General features: G+C 53.4%; 1 protein-coding gene across 1 annotated transcript in view; it reads right to left on the bottom strand.

Moving 5' to 3' along the window:
• The window catches only part of Cux2 (cut like homeobox 2), a 190,329-nt gene extending 173,488 nt beyond the window's left edge, over positions 1-16,841 (bottom strand). The window contains exon 1 of the mRNA XM_032887241.1: positions 16,624-16,841. Coding sequence (XP_032743132.1) covers positions 16,624-16,734 — 111 coding nt within the window. The 5' untranslated portion in view covers positions 16,735-16,841. The remainder of the gene's footprint in view (positions 1-16,623) is intronic.
• Positions 16,842-17,368: the final 527 nt, after the last annotated feature.

Genomic DNA, 17,368 nt, shown 5'->3' with positions numbered 1-17,368 from the left:
TCACACCCATTCCCCTCACACAATCCCTGTCACACCCATTTCCCTCACATAATTCCTGTCACAACCATTCCCATCACACAATCCCTGTCACACCCAATTCCCATCACACAATCCCTGTCACACCCATTTCCCTCATATAATCCCTGTCACAACCATTCCCATCACACAATCCCTGTCATGCTCATTCCCCTCACAGACCCTCCTATCACACTCATTCCTCTCACACACACCCCTGTCACACCCATTCCCCTCACATAATCCCTGTCACACCCATTCCCCTCACACAATCCCTGTCACACACAGCCCCTGTCACACCATTCTCTTCACACAATTCCTGTCACACTCATTCCCTCTCACACAATCCCTGTCACAACCATTCCCCTCACACAATCCCTGTCACACCCATTCCCCTCACACAATCCCTGTCACACCCATTCCCCTCACACAATCCCTGTCATACATAGCCCCTGTCACACCATTCTCTTCACACAATTCCTGTCACACTCATTCCCTCTCACACAATCCCTGTCACACCCATTCCCCTTACAAACACCTGCCTGTCACACCCATTCCCTCACACAACCCCTGTCACACCCATTCCCCTCACACAATCTGTCACACTTCCATTTGGCCCTCTCTCATCACATTTACTCACTTCACAGGCTCTCCTGTCACGCTCCCTATTTGGCCACTTCCTGTTGCTTCCAGTCATTCCACACAACCTATGTCACTTCCTGTTTCCCTGGGCCACTTTCTGCCACACTTGGACCTGAATCATATGAACAGCACCACCCTTTCTTCAGGAAACATCTTTTCCAAGATGCCAGCCACCACGGCTCTCCCTTCCCAGGCTCTTCTTGGGACACTCTTCCCACTCACTGAGGCAGGGATTGACTATTGCTTGAGGCAAACTTGAGGAAGTGACAACCATTGTCCAAGCTTACATAATGAAAGCCAAATTTCCACCTTGTTCTCTGGAAACCTGACCACTGCATGGTGAGAAGAAAGCACAGGGCAGGCTACATAGTAGTTCTCCGGCGGGCAGCTGAGGCTCGGTCTGCAGCCAGCGTTGGCCAAAACATAAGGCATCCTGTCCCTTCTAACTGAAGCTGGTGATGGCCACTTCAACCGGGTTTTACCCTCATTCCTGACTGACAGACTCCGAGCGTCTATGGTCATTCATGGGCATCTTGTTACACAGCGATGGCCGACTGATACATCCACAGAGATGCAAGGCCCGCCCTGTCCCGCTCTCCCTTGCTTCACTGACCACCTTGAACAACACTGTTCCCAGAGAAAGCATCACTGGCCACCACTGTGCCACAGGAAGCACAAGACACACTGCAGGGTCGAGCCAAGAGCCCTGAAAACAGTGGGCAGACGACAAAGCCGAGACCCCCCCACAGCTGACTGGGCAATGAAGGCTGAGCCTCCAGTCTACACACTGAGGTCCCCCAGTGGGCTCAGCTAAAGCCATTTCCCTGCAGGACTCAGGCTGGTCCATCCACCCAGGGCACCACCCAGACAGGATGTGAGGGGGCATCTGGGACAGACGGAAGGGGGGGCTGCCTCCTTTGGGACCCCGCACCTTGGCAGCAAGGCTGATGATGGCAGCTGGACCCCATTCCTCCTAGTACTCTGGGGCCCCACATGCAGAAGCCTCTGCAAGCCCTGCACAGCTCCCGCTCCAAAGGATTCTTTTCCAGAGCTTAGTTCTCAAAGTAGGCCACAAGCTGTGGGACTAACTCCCTCACTCATGGAGGCTGCGGCGGACTTCCTCTGAGAGCCAGGCTGGCTTGGAGAGACTCCTGACTGCTGGCCTGAGGGACTGGGTCCAGTGACCTCAGCTGGTAATGGGACAGGAAAAGGACATGGACGTCCCCTGACTCTTGCTCTAGGGACCTGAGCGTCCTAGGTCGGAGGCTCAGGTGGTACCCACTTGTGGAGATTCTTGCCCTGGCTCCCCCTCCTGCCAGGCACCTGCTTCCAGTGGGCCGCACACTCTCGTGTAAAGCCACACAGTAGCAGAGCAAAGAGGCAGATGGACAAACAGTAGCCACTTCCCAGTCCTGCAAAAATAGGGAAGCAAGTCTCTGTGTGCAGACTCTGCGCTCAGACCGCCTGTCTGCTGTGTGGCCTGAGGCAAGTTACTTGACCTTTCTGAGCCCAGCTGCCTCTTGCGAAAATGGGGGAGATTAACAATGTCTATATCATACAGCTGCTGTGGGAAGAAAATCATTTGAGTGGGGGGACTTAGGAAGCACTGAGTGTTTAAATCCAAATAAACAAAATAAAAGCTAATATATGGGAGCCGGCAAGATGGCTTAGTGGGTAAAGGTGCTTGCTGCCAAGCCTCGTGACCTGAGTTCAATTCCCAGGGCACACAAGGTAAAATATGAGAGCTGATCCCTTGCAAGTTGTCCTCTGACCTTTGCATTTATACTGTGGTGCATGTGTGTGCACACATACACACACACAAACACGCATACACGCATGTAAATTTAAAATATATATTTATACATGTTTTCAGAAACCAATTCTTTTATGCACCTCTTCCATCTGTGGTGATGTAAATCCTGCCCATTTTCCAGACAGGCTACACTAAGGCCAAAAAAAAAAAAGCTAAATCATCTCCACATAGTCACAGAACTGCCACAGCAGATCCCTAGAGTGTGTGACTTCAGAGCCACACGAGATACAAGAGAAATCCAATCTTGAAGGAGATAGGAGTCCACGGGGGAGGTGGGCCTAATCAGTAGCCCACCATTTTGGTTAATTTTTTCATCACTGTGACCAACATCGCCAAGCTACCGAAAGGTGAGGAGGTTTGTTTCAGCTAGTGGTTTCGGAAGGTTCTGTTGGCCCCGCGTGACTGCAGAATGTCCCAGTCGTGGGAGTAAGTGGTGGAAGAGCTTCACTTCACTATGGACAGGAAGTGAGCAGGGATAAGACATGCACAGGGCAGGTCCCTGTTGAACCATTTTTGCAAGCACTAGGAGGAAAGGAGGGGTCAGAGGGGGTGCAGGGGGTGTGTCAATATACCAGGAGTGTGAGGCAGGGGGATCTGCCAGAAGCTCGTGGCTAGAGAGTAGAAAGAACAAGGAATGTAGCTCAGGATTGGGCAGAGGAGAGAGGCCAGGGACTGGGATATGGCTCAGTGTTAGAGAACTTACCTAGCATGTGCAGGAACTGGGGCATGAAGAAATCAAACAGAGGTAAACCTGATCCAGAGTTTGATGAACTAAAATGAATATGGCAAACTGTAATTGTAACTACTAAGAAAACCGAACAACTAAAAAACTCATTAAACTAAAATGCTACACTAGAAAATTCTCAAGAAAACAGTGTACACTCTTACATAGACATCAGACATACAGAAAGCAAAAAGAAAAATGGCAGATACGAGCTCTGCTACATCCGTAACACACTAAGTACGAGCGGGTTAAATGACCTAATCAAAAGGCAGAGGATTGGGCTGGGATTTAGCTCAGTGGTAGGCGCTTACCTAGGAGGCGCAAGGCCCTGGGTTGGGTCCCCAGCTCAAAAAAAGAACCAAAAAAAAAAAAAAAAAAAAAAAAAAGGCAGAGGATTTCAGACCGGATTCAAAACTGCACATGAGCTACAGTAGACATTTTAGAGTCAAAGATACAAATAGAGCGGAAGTAGAAGGCTCCACAGAGGAATATTAAGTAGGGGCTGCAGAGATGGCTCGGCAATCAAAACACATATACTGTTCTTGCAGAGGACCCATGCTCAGTTCCAGTACCCATGTGACAGCTCGTAATTGCTTATAAATCTCTCTGGGGGGTCCGGCACCCACTTCTGGTCTCCAAGGGGAACTGTACACATGTGTGCGCACGCACACACATTTTTTTTTAAAAAGACATTTCAATAGGAAACAGAATAGACTTTTATAAAAATCCTTTACTATTTTACTAGAGAGTGGAAGGTAAAAAGGCTATCCACTAGGAAAGCATCAGCATCGTAAACAACAGGCACCTAATAAAAGAACATCAAAACCAACAAAGCAAAAATGAGTCAACCACACGACTGTGGCTGGAGATGTCAGTGCAGGAGGCACCAGTTCAACAACGCTACCAACCCTGAGGATGGAGAGGTGTGTGGAGGCTAAACAGTCAGAGTCACTCCTGAGGCCTTGGCCTCAAAAGCTGGGAGGGGCCCTTTGGAGGTGGTTCTTACCGGATCTATAAGCACCCCATTTGTGAGCATGGTAGGGAAGCCAAAGGCTGTCCAGAAAACAAACCCGGGCAAGCAAAGTCCAGGGGAGATGACAGGAACTCATGCCAGTTGCCAATGGTGAAGAAGGGAGGTGAGAATGGGACGCATGGGCATGGCTCGTGGGAAGTGAAACCCTGGACTGTATGACTGACAGGTGGGGAGAGGTCGGAGACAAGGAGCTGACAGTTTCTGACTTGTGGATCTGAGTGGTCGAGGCCCAGGGGAGAAGAACTCAATTCTGGTCACCTGGAGCTAGAGACATCTTTACCACACACAGGGTCGGAAAGTCTCCATACGGGCTGGAGAGGAAGCTCAGTGGTTAAGAGCACTGACTGCTCTTCCAGAGGTCCTGAGTTCAATTCCCAGCAACCACATGGGGGCTCACAACCATCTGTAATGAGATCTGATGCCCTCTTCTGACCTACAGGTAGAACGCTATATACATAATAAATAAATCTTTTTTAAAAATTAAGGTGTTAATAAATAGGTTTTGTATAACGAAAGCTGCCAAGTTGGGAGGTCTGGGAGACAGAGGTGGAGAACAGAGTCCACCTGGAAGAGGGCTGGGTATGACAAGTCACCCAGGGGACAAAGGGAAGAGACGGTGAGAGGCTCCACAACTTAGAGGCCGCCAGAGAGCGATGGACCTGAAATATAAACAGTTAGTTACATAAAGAGATGGGAGGGGGGGTGCGTGGGGACCTTGAGGACATGTGAGGGGGTGGGGGACCTTGTGAGGGGGTGGAGCTGGAAGTATCTTCAGAGTGGGCGGAAGAGAGAGGGACAGAAACAGTACGAACAGACAACACTTCCGAACGGGTTTAAGCAGAAGGGGCGGCCACGTCTTGCCTTTCTGGGAGAACGGGAAAGTGGGGCTAGCCTCCCACACGTCCACCTTGTATTCTTGCTTCCTCACTGTAATCAAATACCTGAGGAAAGAGGAAGGGGTACTCTGGACAACAGAGCCCAGCCCATAATATCAGGGACGGCTCCGTGGCTCACGGTTACAAGGAACTTGACCTCCTCACATCTCAGGGGAAAGAGGCAAGGTAGACAGACCTGGAGCCAACTCCCTAAGGTTCCCCACCTCCCGAGCCGGAGAGCCACCAGCCGAGGGCCAAGCGTTCACACACACACATGAGCCTCAGTGGACAGTTCCCACTCAAAAACCCTCAGACCCGAAGTCCAGTGTGGTCCACCCGCCCCGAGGCAGGGGGTTGTCCGTGGCTGAGAGTTCTCCTCTGCCCGATCAAGTCCTTCTCATAGCTTGAGCCTCAGCTGCACTGGGCTGCCTCCATCGATACCCTGAGTGGATAGACACCGCATCTGACTGCACCACACCCCTCTCCCCTACTTGCGTTCCTGAACGTCAATTTGGCCTGCACCCCACAACCTCCACGGGGCCCTCGTGCCTGCTCACCGCACCTAGTCCATAGGCACAAGACAGATTCGGAGCCAACGCCCCAGCCAGACAGTCTGGAATGGCGTCCTAAATGACCTGGGGCGTGTGGACCACTCTGGACCACAGAGTCTTCATCTATAGCCTGGGGTAACTGCAGTCAGCCCCAAAAGACTTCGAAGTTCAAAGGGGACAACAGAGTAACAGAGCGCTGGCAGGATGGAGTCAACCAGACACCGGAAGGAAAGTGATAACGTCAAATTCACGGGTGTCAAGTTCACCGGCGTGGCAGCGGCTACAGACTCCACTTAGGAAGGATGGGGGGATGGAGCCGGCTGTTAAAAGAAAATCTGAAAAACTTTTTTAATACAGCCTACAAGTCTGTCTCCTTCCTTCTTTATCAACGACACGATTTATTGAGCGGGGAGGCCATATTGACTAAATAAATCTTGATAACGACCACAGCGGGGATCAATAGCTGCTTATTATCAAGCCGGCCCGGAATTTCATCTTGTGGAACACAGGCCCCAGGACTGGGGCGCCGTCATGCAGCCCCACACTGGCGGGATGGGGCGGGGCTGGGCAGGGCAGTGGGTAGCGCTCACCGTCCATCCAGACACAGGAATGTTCTAGAACAGAGGTTCTCAACCTTCTTAATGCTGTGACCATTTAATGCAGTTCATGCTGTGGTGACACCACCCTCCCCCCAAGCTGGAAGATTATTTTTATTGCTACTTTATAACCGCAATTTTGCTACTGGTACACGTCGTGTGATGCCAATGTGTGTTTTTCCCTGGTCTTGGCCACCCCTGTGAAAGGATCATAACCCCCAGGTTGAGAACGGATGCTCTAAAGTCACCAACTAAGCTTCGAATGTCTGGGCTGCTCTGCAGGCCGGGATCGCTTCCTAGAGTCGATGATGTCAGGGGAGGTGAAGAGGGCCAAGGGCTTGGCTCAGCTGGTAGAGGGGCTTGCCTGTGAGCACACGGCCCTGGGTCTGTGCCCCACCGCCTCCATACAAATGGACAGTGGCCACATCTTCCCACACTGGGGAGGAAGAGGCTAGAAGATCAGGAGTTCAAGGTCATCCTTGACCACATAGCAAGTTTGAAAACAGCCTGGGCTATATGAGAGCCTATTTTAAAAAGAAGGAAGAAGGAAGGGGAGGGAGGAAGGAAGAGAGGGAGAAGACAGCATGGCAAGTGTAAGTGGCCCTGAACAGGGATGGCCACAGTGGATCAAAGGCTCCCAGAGGCCAGCAGGCCCTGGGTTGCAGCCCTGACAACGCACCTGTGGGAACCATGGCCTTGGACTGATCAATAAACTGGGAACCGGCAGGAGCATCAGATTCTCGGGGCGATATGAGCCAAGGGCTCGAATAGAGACCCAAGAGTCACCAAGCTGCCCGTAACCTAGGGAGCTTTATCTCCTGTCTGCTGGCTCTCAGTGGGCCAAGCGGGAAAACTCTGGTCACAATGGATTAAAGGAGGCCGTGGGACACACCCGTGCCTCCCCCAGAACTTCGTGCCTCCTCTCATCAGACATCAGAGCAGCCGCTAAGCAGAGAGGCCCCAAAGTGAGAGAGACAGGAGCAAGAGGCCCCAAGACTGATGTGGTTGCTGAGGAACGAGCTGGCTCCAAGCTGTGGTCAAGGACCTCTGTGCTTCATCTCACATCCCAGTTGGAGGGGGCTAGACCTAATACCCATTCTACAGATAGGGAAACTGAGACAGCCAGGTCGTCTCATGCCTCCACACCCAGGTTCAAGGGCAGCTCATACCACATACACTCCAGACTAGACTTGGGGGGGGGGGGATGTCCCGTTTCCCTACCCTCAGCAGCTCTCTGATACCCCAAGTTGACAAGCATGGTATCTAGTGGGAAATGCTACCCTGGCTATGTAGCTCCCCACGGCAGCTGTCCCTAAGAGTTCTGAGTTCCAACTGAGGCTGGCAAACCATCACGGGTGGCCCACAGCCACCAGAAATTAATTCACAGACATGTTAATTAGAAGGGGGCCACCGCCCAGGCTCGAATTGGGGTCACCAGTTTCTAAAGCAAGATGCACAAGAGCTAAAGATAAACCAGGCTCACCAGCAGCCTGAGGCCGAATGGTTTCCATTAGCTCAAGTGCTCCAAGATGGCTGCCTGAGGGGAGGAGCAGAGAAGGAAGAATGAATGAATGAATGAATGAATGAATGAACAATCAAACCAGTGCGAGCAGAGTAGGAGTATTTCAGAAAAGATGGTAACGATCTCTCTAAATGGGGGCTGAAGGAAAAAAAAAGGAGGGGTCAGCAAGCCAAAGGAGGGAGCTAAGGGACAGGACAAGCAGTAAGTACAAAGGGCCTGGGGTTGAAATAGACAGGGAGCTCCCAAAAAGCAGTGAAGATACCAGATATGGCGGAAGGCAGGAGGCAAGAGGGAGGGGTTCTGGGCAGAAGTAAATGAGGGAAACTGAACTGCATGGGGCTTGTGGACCAAGTAAGGCCAGACCACAGGGCTAGGGCACATGCACAGCTCCCTCGAGATTTGATGGACACCTTCTGGGGTGTCCAGAGGGAGTGGGAGCCCTCGGCAGGTGACCTCGCTTTCTCGTCTACTGCCTCCAAGAAGCACACATGAAGATGGCGTACGTACCATAGAAAAATGCATTGGGCCTGTTCCAAGCTACCCTGTGGCTCGCCACGGAGGCATAGGCCTCGACTCCAGGGAGAGCATTTAGGTTCTGTCACCTTTGCTAAGGCCAGAGTCCTATAAGACAATGCCTTGCAGGCCTGACCAGTGAGCTACCAGCGTGCCCGCCGGCTTCATGAGAGAAAGCAGTCGCCCAAGGACACACAGCTAGTGAGCGCAGAGCTGGGATTTGAACCCTGGCAGCGCCGTGCACAGTCACAAGACTAAAAAGGGGAGGTGGTGAAAGAGAGTTAACTAGTTAAAAAATAAAGTTGTCAAGGCTTTCCGGCGTTGAGCAGTTGGTAAAACTGTCCTCCTCTTGTCCTGTGTTATTTACATGATTTACATGTGCACATGCACTCGTGGGTGTTCTCTCGGCCCATTGAGGCCTTTGCACACCCCGTTCCAACTTTAGCGAGTGGCTCCTGCCCGAGGCCCTCGGATCCCCACTTGAAGAGTCATTCTTTCAGGATACAGATGACTCTTTGGTCACCTTCCCAATGCCTGGTGACCAGATCAGGGTCCAGACATGTGTGCCCACCTTCTTGCCTGTCGCCTCACAGCTCACCGGCATCTGGCCTTCCTGCTAACATTGACGTTAACATCTGTATTCTCTACCACACAGTTTACAAGTTATCCTAATTGTGTTGTTATTCTATTGTTTATATAATTACTAATTATCGTTATTAGTGTCCCCATGAGTGGTAAGCTCACGTCTACGGGATAAAACAATAACAGTTATAAATTTCGGCTTTCTCTGGTGCTTCTGGGTGCTGGGCTCCCGGCTCTTGGGTGTATTACCTCAGTCTGAGAGAATCCCACTGCTAGCCACATTATGTAAGAGAAGCCATGGCTCAGAGAGGTTAAGTGACTCAACCTAGGCCACACTGCAGGGAAAGAGCAGAGAAAACTTGAGCCCCACGCATCCCATTAATCCCATAGGCGCTCACGAGGGACAATGAGTACTGAATGACAAGCTGCTGGGTGACAATTTTTTCAGGGAGATCTGCCTCACCAAGGAGCCCCAGGTGATCTCTGTGGTCTCCCCAGCGACGAATGGCACCCACATCTAAGCAGCTGGCTGGACTGGCCAGTTCAGCAGGGCAGCTCAGTTGGACTGACTGACGGCGGCGGCTTGCACAGTCTTAAGCACCGCTGGGCTCCAAGCACCCTGGGCAGACGACCAACTCAGACCAGAGCGCCTGGGGATTGATTTTTATCCTGTCTTTCTTTCTAATGACGAACGCATCATCCGGGAACTGCAGTTTGGTTTGTCTAGAGGATGATGGCGGAGACAAGGTGGGGGTGGAAAGGGGTCTGAGCAGGCAGCCTTGGGACCACTTGACTTTGTACCACAACCGGCTCTCTCCACAGGGCCCTCAGGAGCCACGGCACTCCTAAGAAGAAGCTTTTTCTGATGCAAGGTTTGGCAGCTAAGAAACCTGGATCTGGTAACCTTGATAGCCAGCGACCTTGACCGCCCCCCCCCCCAGCTATCCTGACCCTCCGTGGTTCCACGATCCTTTCTTGCTGGCTGTTCCTTCAGCTTGGAACACCCTTCCCAGGTCTCATCCCTTCCTAGCGGTTCCTGCCCAATGCTCAAAGCCCCTCGTCTACAGAGAGCAGAAGCCGCTGCATTTCTGAGTTGAAATCACCCGTGTTCTAAATACTTTCATGAAAAAAAGAGTTCACATCCTGGCTCTTCCACACAGACAGACAGACAGACCCGCCTGTGGGTCAGACAGGGCTCCCTGCTACAACCTTCGTTGCCTCTGCGGGCGGTGTGCACGACACTGGGAATGCATCCCGCAACACCCAAAAAGCCTTGAGACAGCCTACCAGGCCAGCAGGTTCTGGCTGCCGCTCCCACACCCTCTAAAAATACCTAAGAAGGAAGGAGGCACTTACAAGGCATGATCGCACGCCCCACGCTCTGCTGAACACCGCCGTACTCCATGTAGTAGGAGAATACTAACAGTCCCACTGAAAGAGAGAGAAAGGCACAGAGAGGCTAAGTCACCGCCCAAGGTCACACAGCTGACAGGTGAGGTGGGGGCAGGATTGGAAGGCAGGTTGGGAACCTGTCACTCACCATCCCGGATAGTCAGGCTTCCATCTTAAAGGAGAGGAGACGCATTCATACCTGGAAAAGCCTGAGATTGCTCCATCACCTACACAGCAGGCGACATCTCACAACCAGAAGACCAGGGGTATCCACAGCCCCCAGGCCAACCCATGGCTAGCATTACCGCTTGTGTGAATAAAGTTGTATTCACTTGTGACAGATGGCTGCCACATATCTCTGTTCGTATTGGCTACGTCCAGCCATGCCCATTTAATTTTCATCGGCCAAGGTTCCAGACAGGTACACTGGGGACCTGAAAGGACGTGATTATCCTGAGCCTTTTGTGAAAGACAGGGGTCACATTTGGTGGCGGGCCACTGCTACCTAGGATGTGTAGAGGGCACCGGACCCAGAAAGTCCTGAGGTGAACCACTGGGGAAATGCAAGGTACCTGGAAACCTTCGCAATGTAAAACGCACACGAGGAGTGGGGGTGGAGGGGCACTGCAAGCCTTAGGTCCCAGCACTCAGGAGGCAGAGGCAGGTGGATCTCTGAGTTCAAAGCCAGCCTGGTCTACAGAGCAAGTCCCAGGCCAGCCAAGAAAACACAGAGAGAAAGAGAAACACACACAGAGACAGATAGACACACAGACAGGCACAGAGAGACAGACACTCAGACAGATACACAGAGAAAGAGACAGACACTCAGACAGACAGAGAGACAGACAGAGACAGACAGACACACACCATATGAGACTCTAGGCTATATCTGTTGACAATCAGAACTAACTGACATCCTGCCTCAGAAACTAGATGACCAGCAACTGAGGAAGACACCAGATGCCAACCCCCAGCCTCCACACACATCCACACGAGCCTGCACACCCTGGAGCATATACCAAAGGCCCAGTAAAATACAACGGGGCCTCGTGAGACTCACTTGTCTGTTTCGGGGGAAGCCACGGTGACTGAGACTAGGGGCCACAAAGGCCATGGAAGGTTCTGAAGACATCCCGGGCAAGAGAAATGCATGTGCAAAGGCCACGGGATAGGGGTGGGGTCTGTGTGCTGGAGGGGCAGGGCAGAGGGAGGGGGACAGAGATGGGGTGGGGGAAGATGGTATTCGCTGGAACAAAGGCATTCAAAGTTTAATGTATGCAACATTTAAAAAAATTCACGATTGACAAAACACTGCCAGAGAGTCATGCCATGGATGGAGGCTCTACATACAGGGGACTCCATCATGAGAATTTCTTATCCCCAGACATAATTGCTTAAAGGGTCAACAGCCCCCATCACCATCACCATCACCATCACCAACAACACCAGCCATCTCGGGGCTCGAGGCGTCACTACGTTATCAGAACTGGTCCAGAGTGAGCTCACGTCCTCCCATCTCTACTTCAGCCTCCCCACACAGAAGCTCAGACATCTGCAAGATCTGAGGTACTGGCTGACCTCCACCCCTGCACCCCAAAAAGACACAGGTTCCACGGCCAGGATCAAAAGAAGACTAGCACGGGTTTGCCTGTCGTCCTAGCACTCAGGAAGAAGCTAAGACAAGAGCCAGAGTTTGAGGTAAGCCAGGGTTAGTCAGCTCTGTCTCAAAGAGGAAAAAAACAACCAACCAGGTAGAAAAGATAGGTTATCAAGCCACCTCATGGCCTCATGCCCCGCCTGAGCCTGCCCTAGGCCAGGTACCCAGGAAGCAGCTGGCAGTTGATCCCCCTGCAGAAAAAGGCATGCAAACCCACAGTTTCTGGGCAGCCCCCGACTGTCATCAACCAGGCCCAAATTTAGACCAGCTAAGGTGCTCACATGTAAGACACCATCTGCCGGAAGAAAGGTTACCTCGCGGAATGTCAAGATTGAAGAGAGAATCCTCTTTTAACAGGCAAGTTAAAAGAAAAGGAGAAAGGAAGACGGGGAATTGTGGGAGCCAATTATTTTATTTGTGCGTGTTCAGGCACCCAGCCCCCACCCCGCCCCGTATCCGTGAGACCAGCTTTGTGCAGGCAACCCAGACACCAAACTGCTCAGCCAGCACCTCACACAGTCTTGATCTCCTAAAATGAAATCGCAAGATCACACACACACACACACACACACACACACACACACACACACACACACGCACGAGATGATAAGGGGTGGAGGGCGGACTAATTCTGTTCATGCCCAGAACTCCAACAGGGAGCCCATCTTTGAGAAGCAATTTCCAACCAGGTAAGAAACTAGGACGGGGGTGGGGTGGGGTAGGGTAGGGTGGGGGTGAGGCCCAAAAACAATGTCTGGGCTCCTTAAATACATCTCCTTCCAGTCTTTCTGATGGAAAGGCTCCTGTATCAAAAGGTATCAAAACCCAGGGAGGCAGATGGGATGGCTAAGCAGTAAGCTGGACTTACTGAAAGCACCCTGGGTTTAGGCTTAACCTTGAGGTGTTTCTGGAAGGTTCCTCTGATCCCATATACTTCCTCCACCTGCCCCTCCTCTCCCCCCCCGCCATGCCGGCCTGGGGCCAGGACTCAGAGCACCAAGCCCTTTCTGCTGCCTCCCCATTCCGACAGACAGCGATTCAAGGCTGTGGAAGTTTCCAAAGTTGGGACTCACCAGCAAGGCTGATAGCTTATTTACGGCTGTCACCAATAGAAAGGGGGATTTTGACACATTGTTAAATGATAGCACGTTTAGGTGAGTCAAGCTGTCAAGGACTCTAATGGATGTCTAAGCACTCCGCAGCTGATATGTAAAATTTACCTGCTTCAGAACATCACAAGGTTGTAATATTTTAATTATATCCACACTGGTTTTCTGAACTTTGAGCACAGAACAGTCTTCCTCAAAGCAACACCTGGCTTCCAGCCATTCCAGAAGTTTCTGTAAGACACCTTTAACAAGCCCACCCGTGTCGGCTCACCCTGAGGGTCGTGCCAATTCCTCATCTGGGAATGGGTAGTTTTCTACCTGAACATGAGGGGCCAGAAGCCCCACCTCTTCCCTCCCCCACAAACACGGCTGGGCAGGAGGACCCCATTCCGTCATTCAAACTGGGTACCCCCCAAAAGCTTAGCTTAAACAACTCTCTTTAGAGGGGGTAAGGAAAGATGGTGTGGGGGCCAGGACTCAGAGCATCTTTTAAAAGGGGGAAGTAGGGAATAAGCGAGAGCAGAAGAGAAAAACCGTGAACCCATGAATCCAGTTACAACGCTAATACACAGAAAAGCCATAAAATACACCCGCATTAGTGATGTTCACCGTAAAACCATCCTATAACCAAATGAAATATACCGGCATTAACTCAGGACGGGATTTTATTTCTTCTTATTCCTGAGCTGCTACAAGCAGGCTGTGGGAGGGAGAGAGAAATGGGGGAGGGAGGAAAGTGGGGGAGGTGCTTGAGGAGTCCCAGGGCGGGGTACCCAGGTCCCATGACGTTTGGAATCATTCATTGAGCCCCCAATCCCGGGGTTGTCGACTGACTCCCCATCCAGTCAAAGAATATACTTCCAGTACTCAAAGAATGTGCTAGAGAAAAAAAATTCCTAACCGAGCAGCTTCTATGCTTAAAAAATATATATACTTCCAGAGAACTGAGAGCCCAGCTGGCACAAGGTCACCTTTCTTGTCCCGAATGGGGCAGCGTCAGCAGTGTGGTCCAGCCTGGGGACCTGGGGCCGCTTTTACTGGCTGGGTCACTTTAAGACTCAGAAATCAAGCTGCAAGAAACCACCCAACCTGAACCACCAAGGGTACAAGTCACACAGTCCTCCCAGGCCCCGGACGAGGGAGCCCCCAGCTCTGGGCCTGCAGAGACCCACAGTTCCTACCTGTACGGCACAATGGGTAGAAGTTTCCTCTACGGAGTAAGAGGTACAAGCAAGTCTGGAAGAGGAGTCGCTAAGAGGATGTACCAGAAAGGGTCCCTGGCAAAGGGCTGAGGGATGGATGTCTGGAAGACCCTGGGCTTTGCACACTGTGCAAGGGACCACAGGAGAGTCTGAGGCGGGGGCAGAGAGTGGGCAGCTGCACCAGCCTAGGCCTGGAAGGTCGCGTGCAGCAGCTTCCACAGTCAGTCTTCTGAGCTCTAGAACTATGCAGCCTTCTCAAACTCCCCGGGGGACATCCCCTCCTCTTATATCGATTCAGATGAGCCCCCCTCCCCGGGAGCCTGCTTGTGCCAGACACACAGCCATTGTCTTAATGAGTTCACACACACACACACACACACACACACACACACACACACACACACACACCCTTGTATACTCCCTGGTGGGGGAGAGGTCTTGATGTTCCTGCTCCCTGTCACCTGGACAGGCCTGTGCACCCCCCCCACACCACCTTTCAGTTCAAACCTCCTTTTTCCATCTCGGTGTGTTCTGAGACCCTAACAAAAGGCTCGCGGACCACGGGGAGTCTGCTGGAATCAAAACTGGGGTGACCTTCCACAGTTACACAAAAGCCTCCCCAACAAGACTGGGGACAGGGAGCATCAAGAACTACCACCATCAGCTCTGAAACCAACGCAGGGGGGCCGCACCCAGGCCTCAGCCCCAGGCCAGCCTCTCTCTCTCTCTCCCACCAACCCTGCAGCCCAGGCTCTTGGATGGAAAGCGAGTTATCTAATGAGAATCGTGTTAACTGGCATTCCGGTCGACTCTGGGCAAACACGGTGGCTGTAAAGCTCACCGTGGCAATGCTCTCCGGTAGAATAACAATAGCGCCCGGGTAAGAGCTTCCGCCAGCCCAGATGCTTGCTCCCCTCTAGTCTGCCGCGTTCTTGTCATTCCTTATGTTACAGAACATCAATCATAAATAAAGACGCTGTCCCCCAGCCTGCCCGGGTCTCATTTACAAACATTAGCAGGGAATACGATTACCATTGGCCTTCGTGCCAAGCCCAATGTGGCTACCCAACACACACTCTCTCTCTCTCTTTCTCTCTCCCCCCCCTTACACCCCTCAAAGCCACTTTAGCATCCTTCAAACCGGCTAGCATAGCTCACAGCCTTGCCCATCTTAGCAGGCCACCAAACTGTAACCTCAACTCGGGCGCGGACCAAGGATTGCACAGCTCTTGCAGTTATTAACTGCATGCCTCAGTGCCCCGATTTTCTCTCCGGCTCGATGGCTTGGAGGGAGGAGGGGAGCGAGGAGTGGGTGCAGAGAAGGGGGGTGGGTGCTGGAGCCACTTATCAGAAGCAACTTAACGAGATCTGCAGACAGATTAAAAAGGGAAAGCGAGTCCCTTTATTTATTTTTATTTTTTGCTCTCCCTACGTGCTGTCACGAATTCTGAGAATGTCACTGACCAGGCAGAATGCTCTCAGAGCGCAGTTATCCACAAGGCCTCCCCGCCCCTGGCCGTCGCCGCACCTGCCGCGACTCTACTCGATTGCACGGTGCGGGGAACCTGGGCGGGCGTTATGAGCACCCAAGTGTGTTTCTAACTGGGGTACTGTGACACCGCCCCTCTCCCCGCATCCCACAGCCTCAGAAAGACAGCAGCAAACATCCCAACCTGGAGGCACCTGGAGCCCGCGCACCAGGAACATTGAAAAAGTGCTGGGGCTGCAAAGAGTGTCGCCCAGGAGAAGGAGAGGGGAGCGAGGGGGTACCAGGGGAACCCTGGGCAGAGAGAGTAGGGTGCAAGAGCAACCGGCAGCCCGGGGCAAGGGTGCAAAAGTTCCCAGGGGCTGTGGCCCGCGCACCTGCTCCGCCCCGCGGCAGGTGCGCAAAGTTGCGCGCGCTCGGGCCTGGGGCTCCGGGCCGCCAGACTCGGATGGAGGGGAAGGGGCCGGGAGGGAGGAGCACAGAAAGAAGGGGGATATCAAGATGATGGGGAGCAAGCAGGAGGAGGGGAGGCGAGGGAAGAAAAGCAAGATCTGAGAGGGGGGCGGGGGAGGGCAAGACTGAGGTGGGAAGGAGGGAGGAAGAAAGCAGGCGGAGGGAAGAAAACCAGGCAGAGGGGGATAGCAAACCCCAGAGAGGGCGAAACAAGACGCAGAGACTAACCCGCAGGGATCGGCCCGGGAGGAGCACCGAGCGTCCTGGCTGCAGCAGCCGGTGGAGGAGGCGGCGGCGGCTGGATGGCTGCGCAGCCGCGTCCCGCTCCCCGCGTTGCCCGCGCGCTCTCCGTGCTCCCCGCGCTCCTCCCGCTCCCCGCGCTCCTCCCGCCACGGCGGCTCCCGCATCCCAGAGGCCGCTCGAGGCGGCAGCGAACAAAGGCGGGCCGGTCCGCTCACCTGCAGCCGCCGTAAGTCCAGGCGCCGTCTTGCGCGCGGCCCCCTGGTCGCCCGTGCAGCCCTGGCCGGCCTCGGTCCCCGGGCCCCCCGCGGTCCCCCCTCGGCCGCCATCTTGGGGGCGGGCGCGCGGCCGGGGATGCGGCTGCCGCCAACACCCGGGCTGGACCCCGGGAGCGCGGCCCGGCTCTGCGCGCACGCACTTGACTTTGGCTCCTTGCAAACTTATCGACAGCGCCGCGCGCGCGGATCGATGCGCAGGGGGCGGCGGGAGCGCGGAGGGGCCGCGGGCGACGGGGGACCGTAAAGAACAAAGTGAGCGCTCTGCAGTGCGTGCGGCCGCTCTCTGCGTGGCCTCGCGTGTGGGGAGCACTGAGCACACGAGCGACCCTCCGGCCGAGGTCCCCCGCGCGCCACACGCTTCCTGCGCTGCCGATGACCGCCGCGAGGGGGCGCCCCGGAGCCGTGGGAAAGTCTCCGGGGCGCCCAGCACCGTGCTGAAGGGCACCAGAGTAAGTCCTGTTGGGGACCAAGGATCCTGTGTGTCTATGCTTCGAGTCTTTACAGTAGGGCTTTGATCGTTATTATTTATTGGGCGTAATGCACCCCACAACTTTACAACCCAAGGCCCTGGCGTGGAGTGAACATTACTGCAGCATCCTGCATCTTAGAGAAACCTTTGTGAAAGTCTTTCCCCAACAGCTCCTTGGATCAGTTGAGGTTCTCCAGACCTGCTGTGGCGGCTCCG

The sequence above is a fragment of the Rattus rattus genome, chromosome 16, assembly GCF_011064425.1.
Source record: "Rattus rattus isolate New Zealand chromosome 16, Rrattus_CSIRO_v1, whole genome shotgun sequence".
NCBI lineage: Eukaryota > Metazoa > Chordata > Mammalia > Rodentia > Muridae > Rattus > Rattus rattus.
Note: the sequence above shows the minus strand (reverse complement) of the source record. Positions and strands in the feature narration are given on the sequence as shown.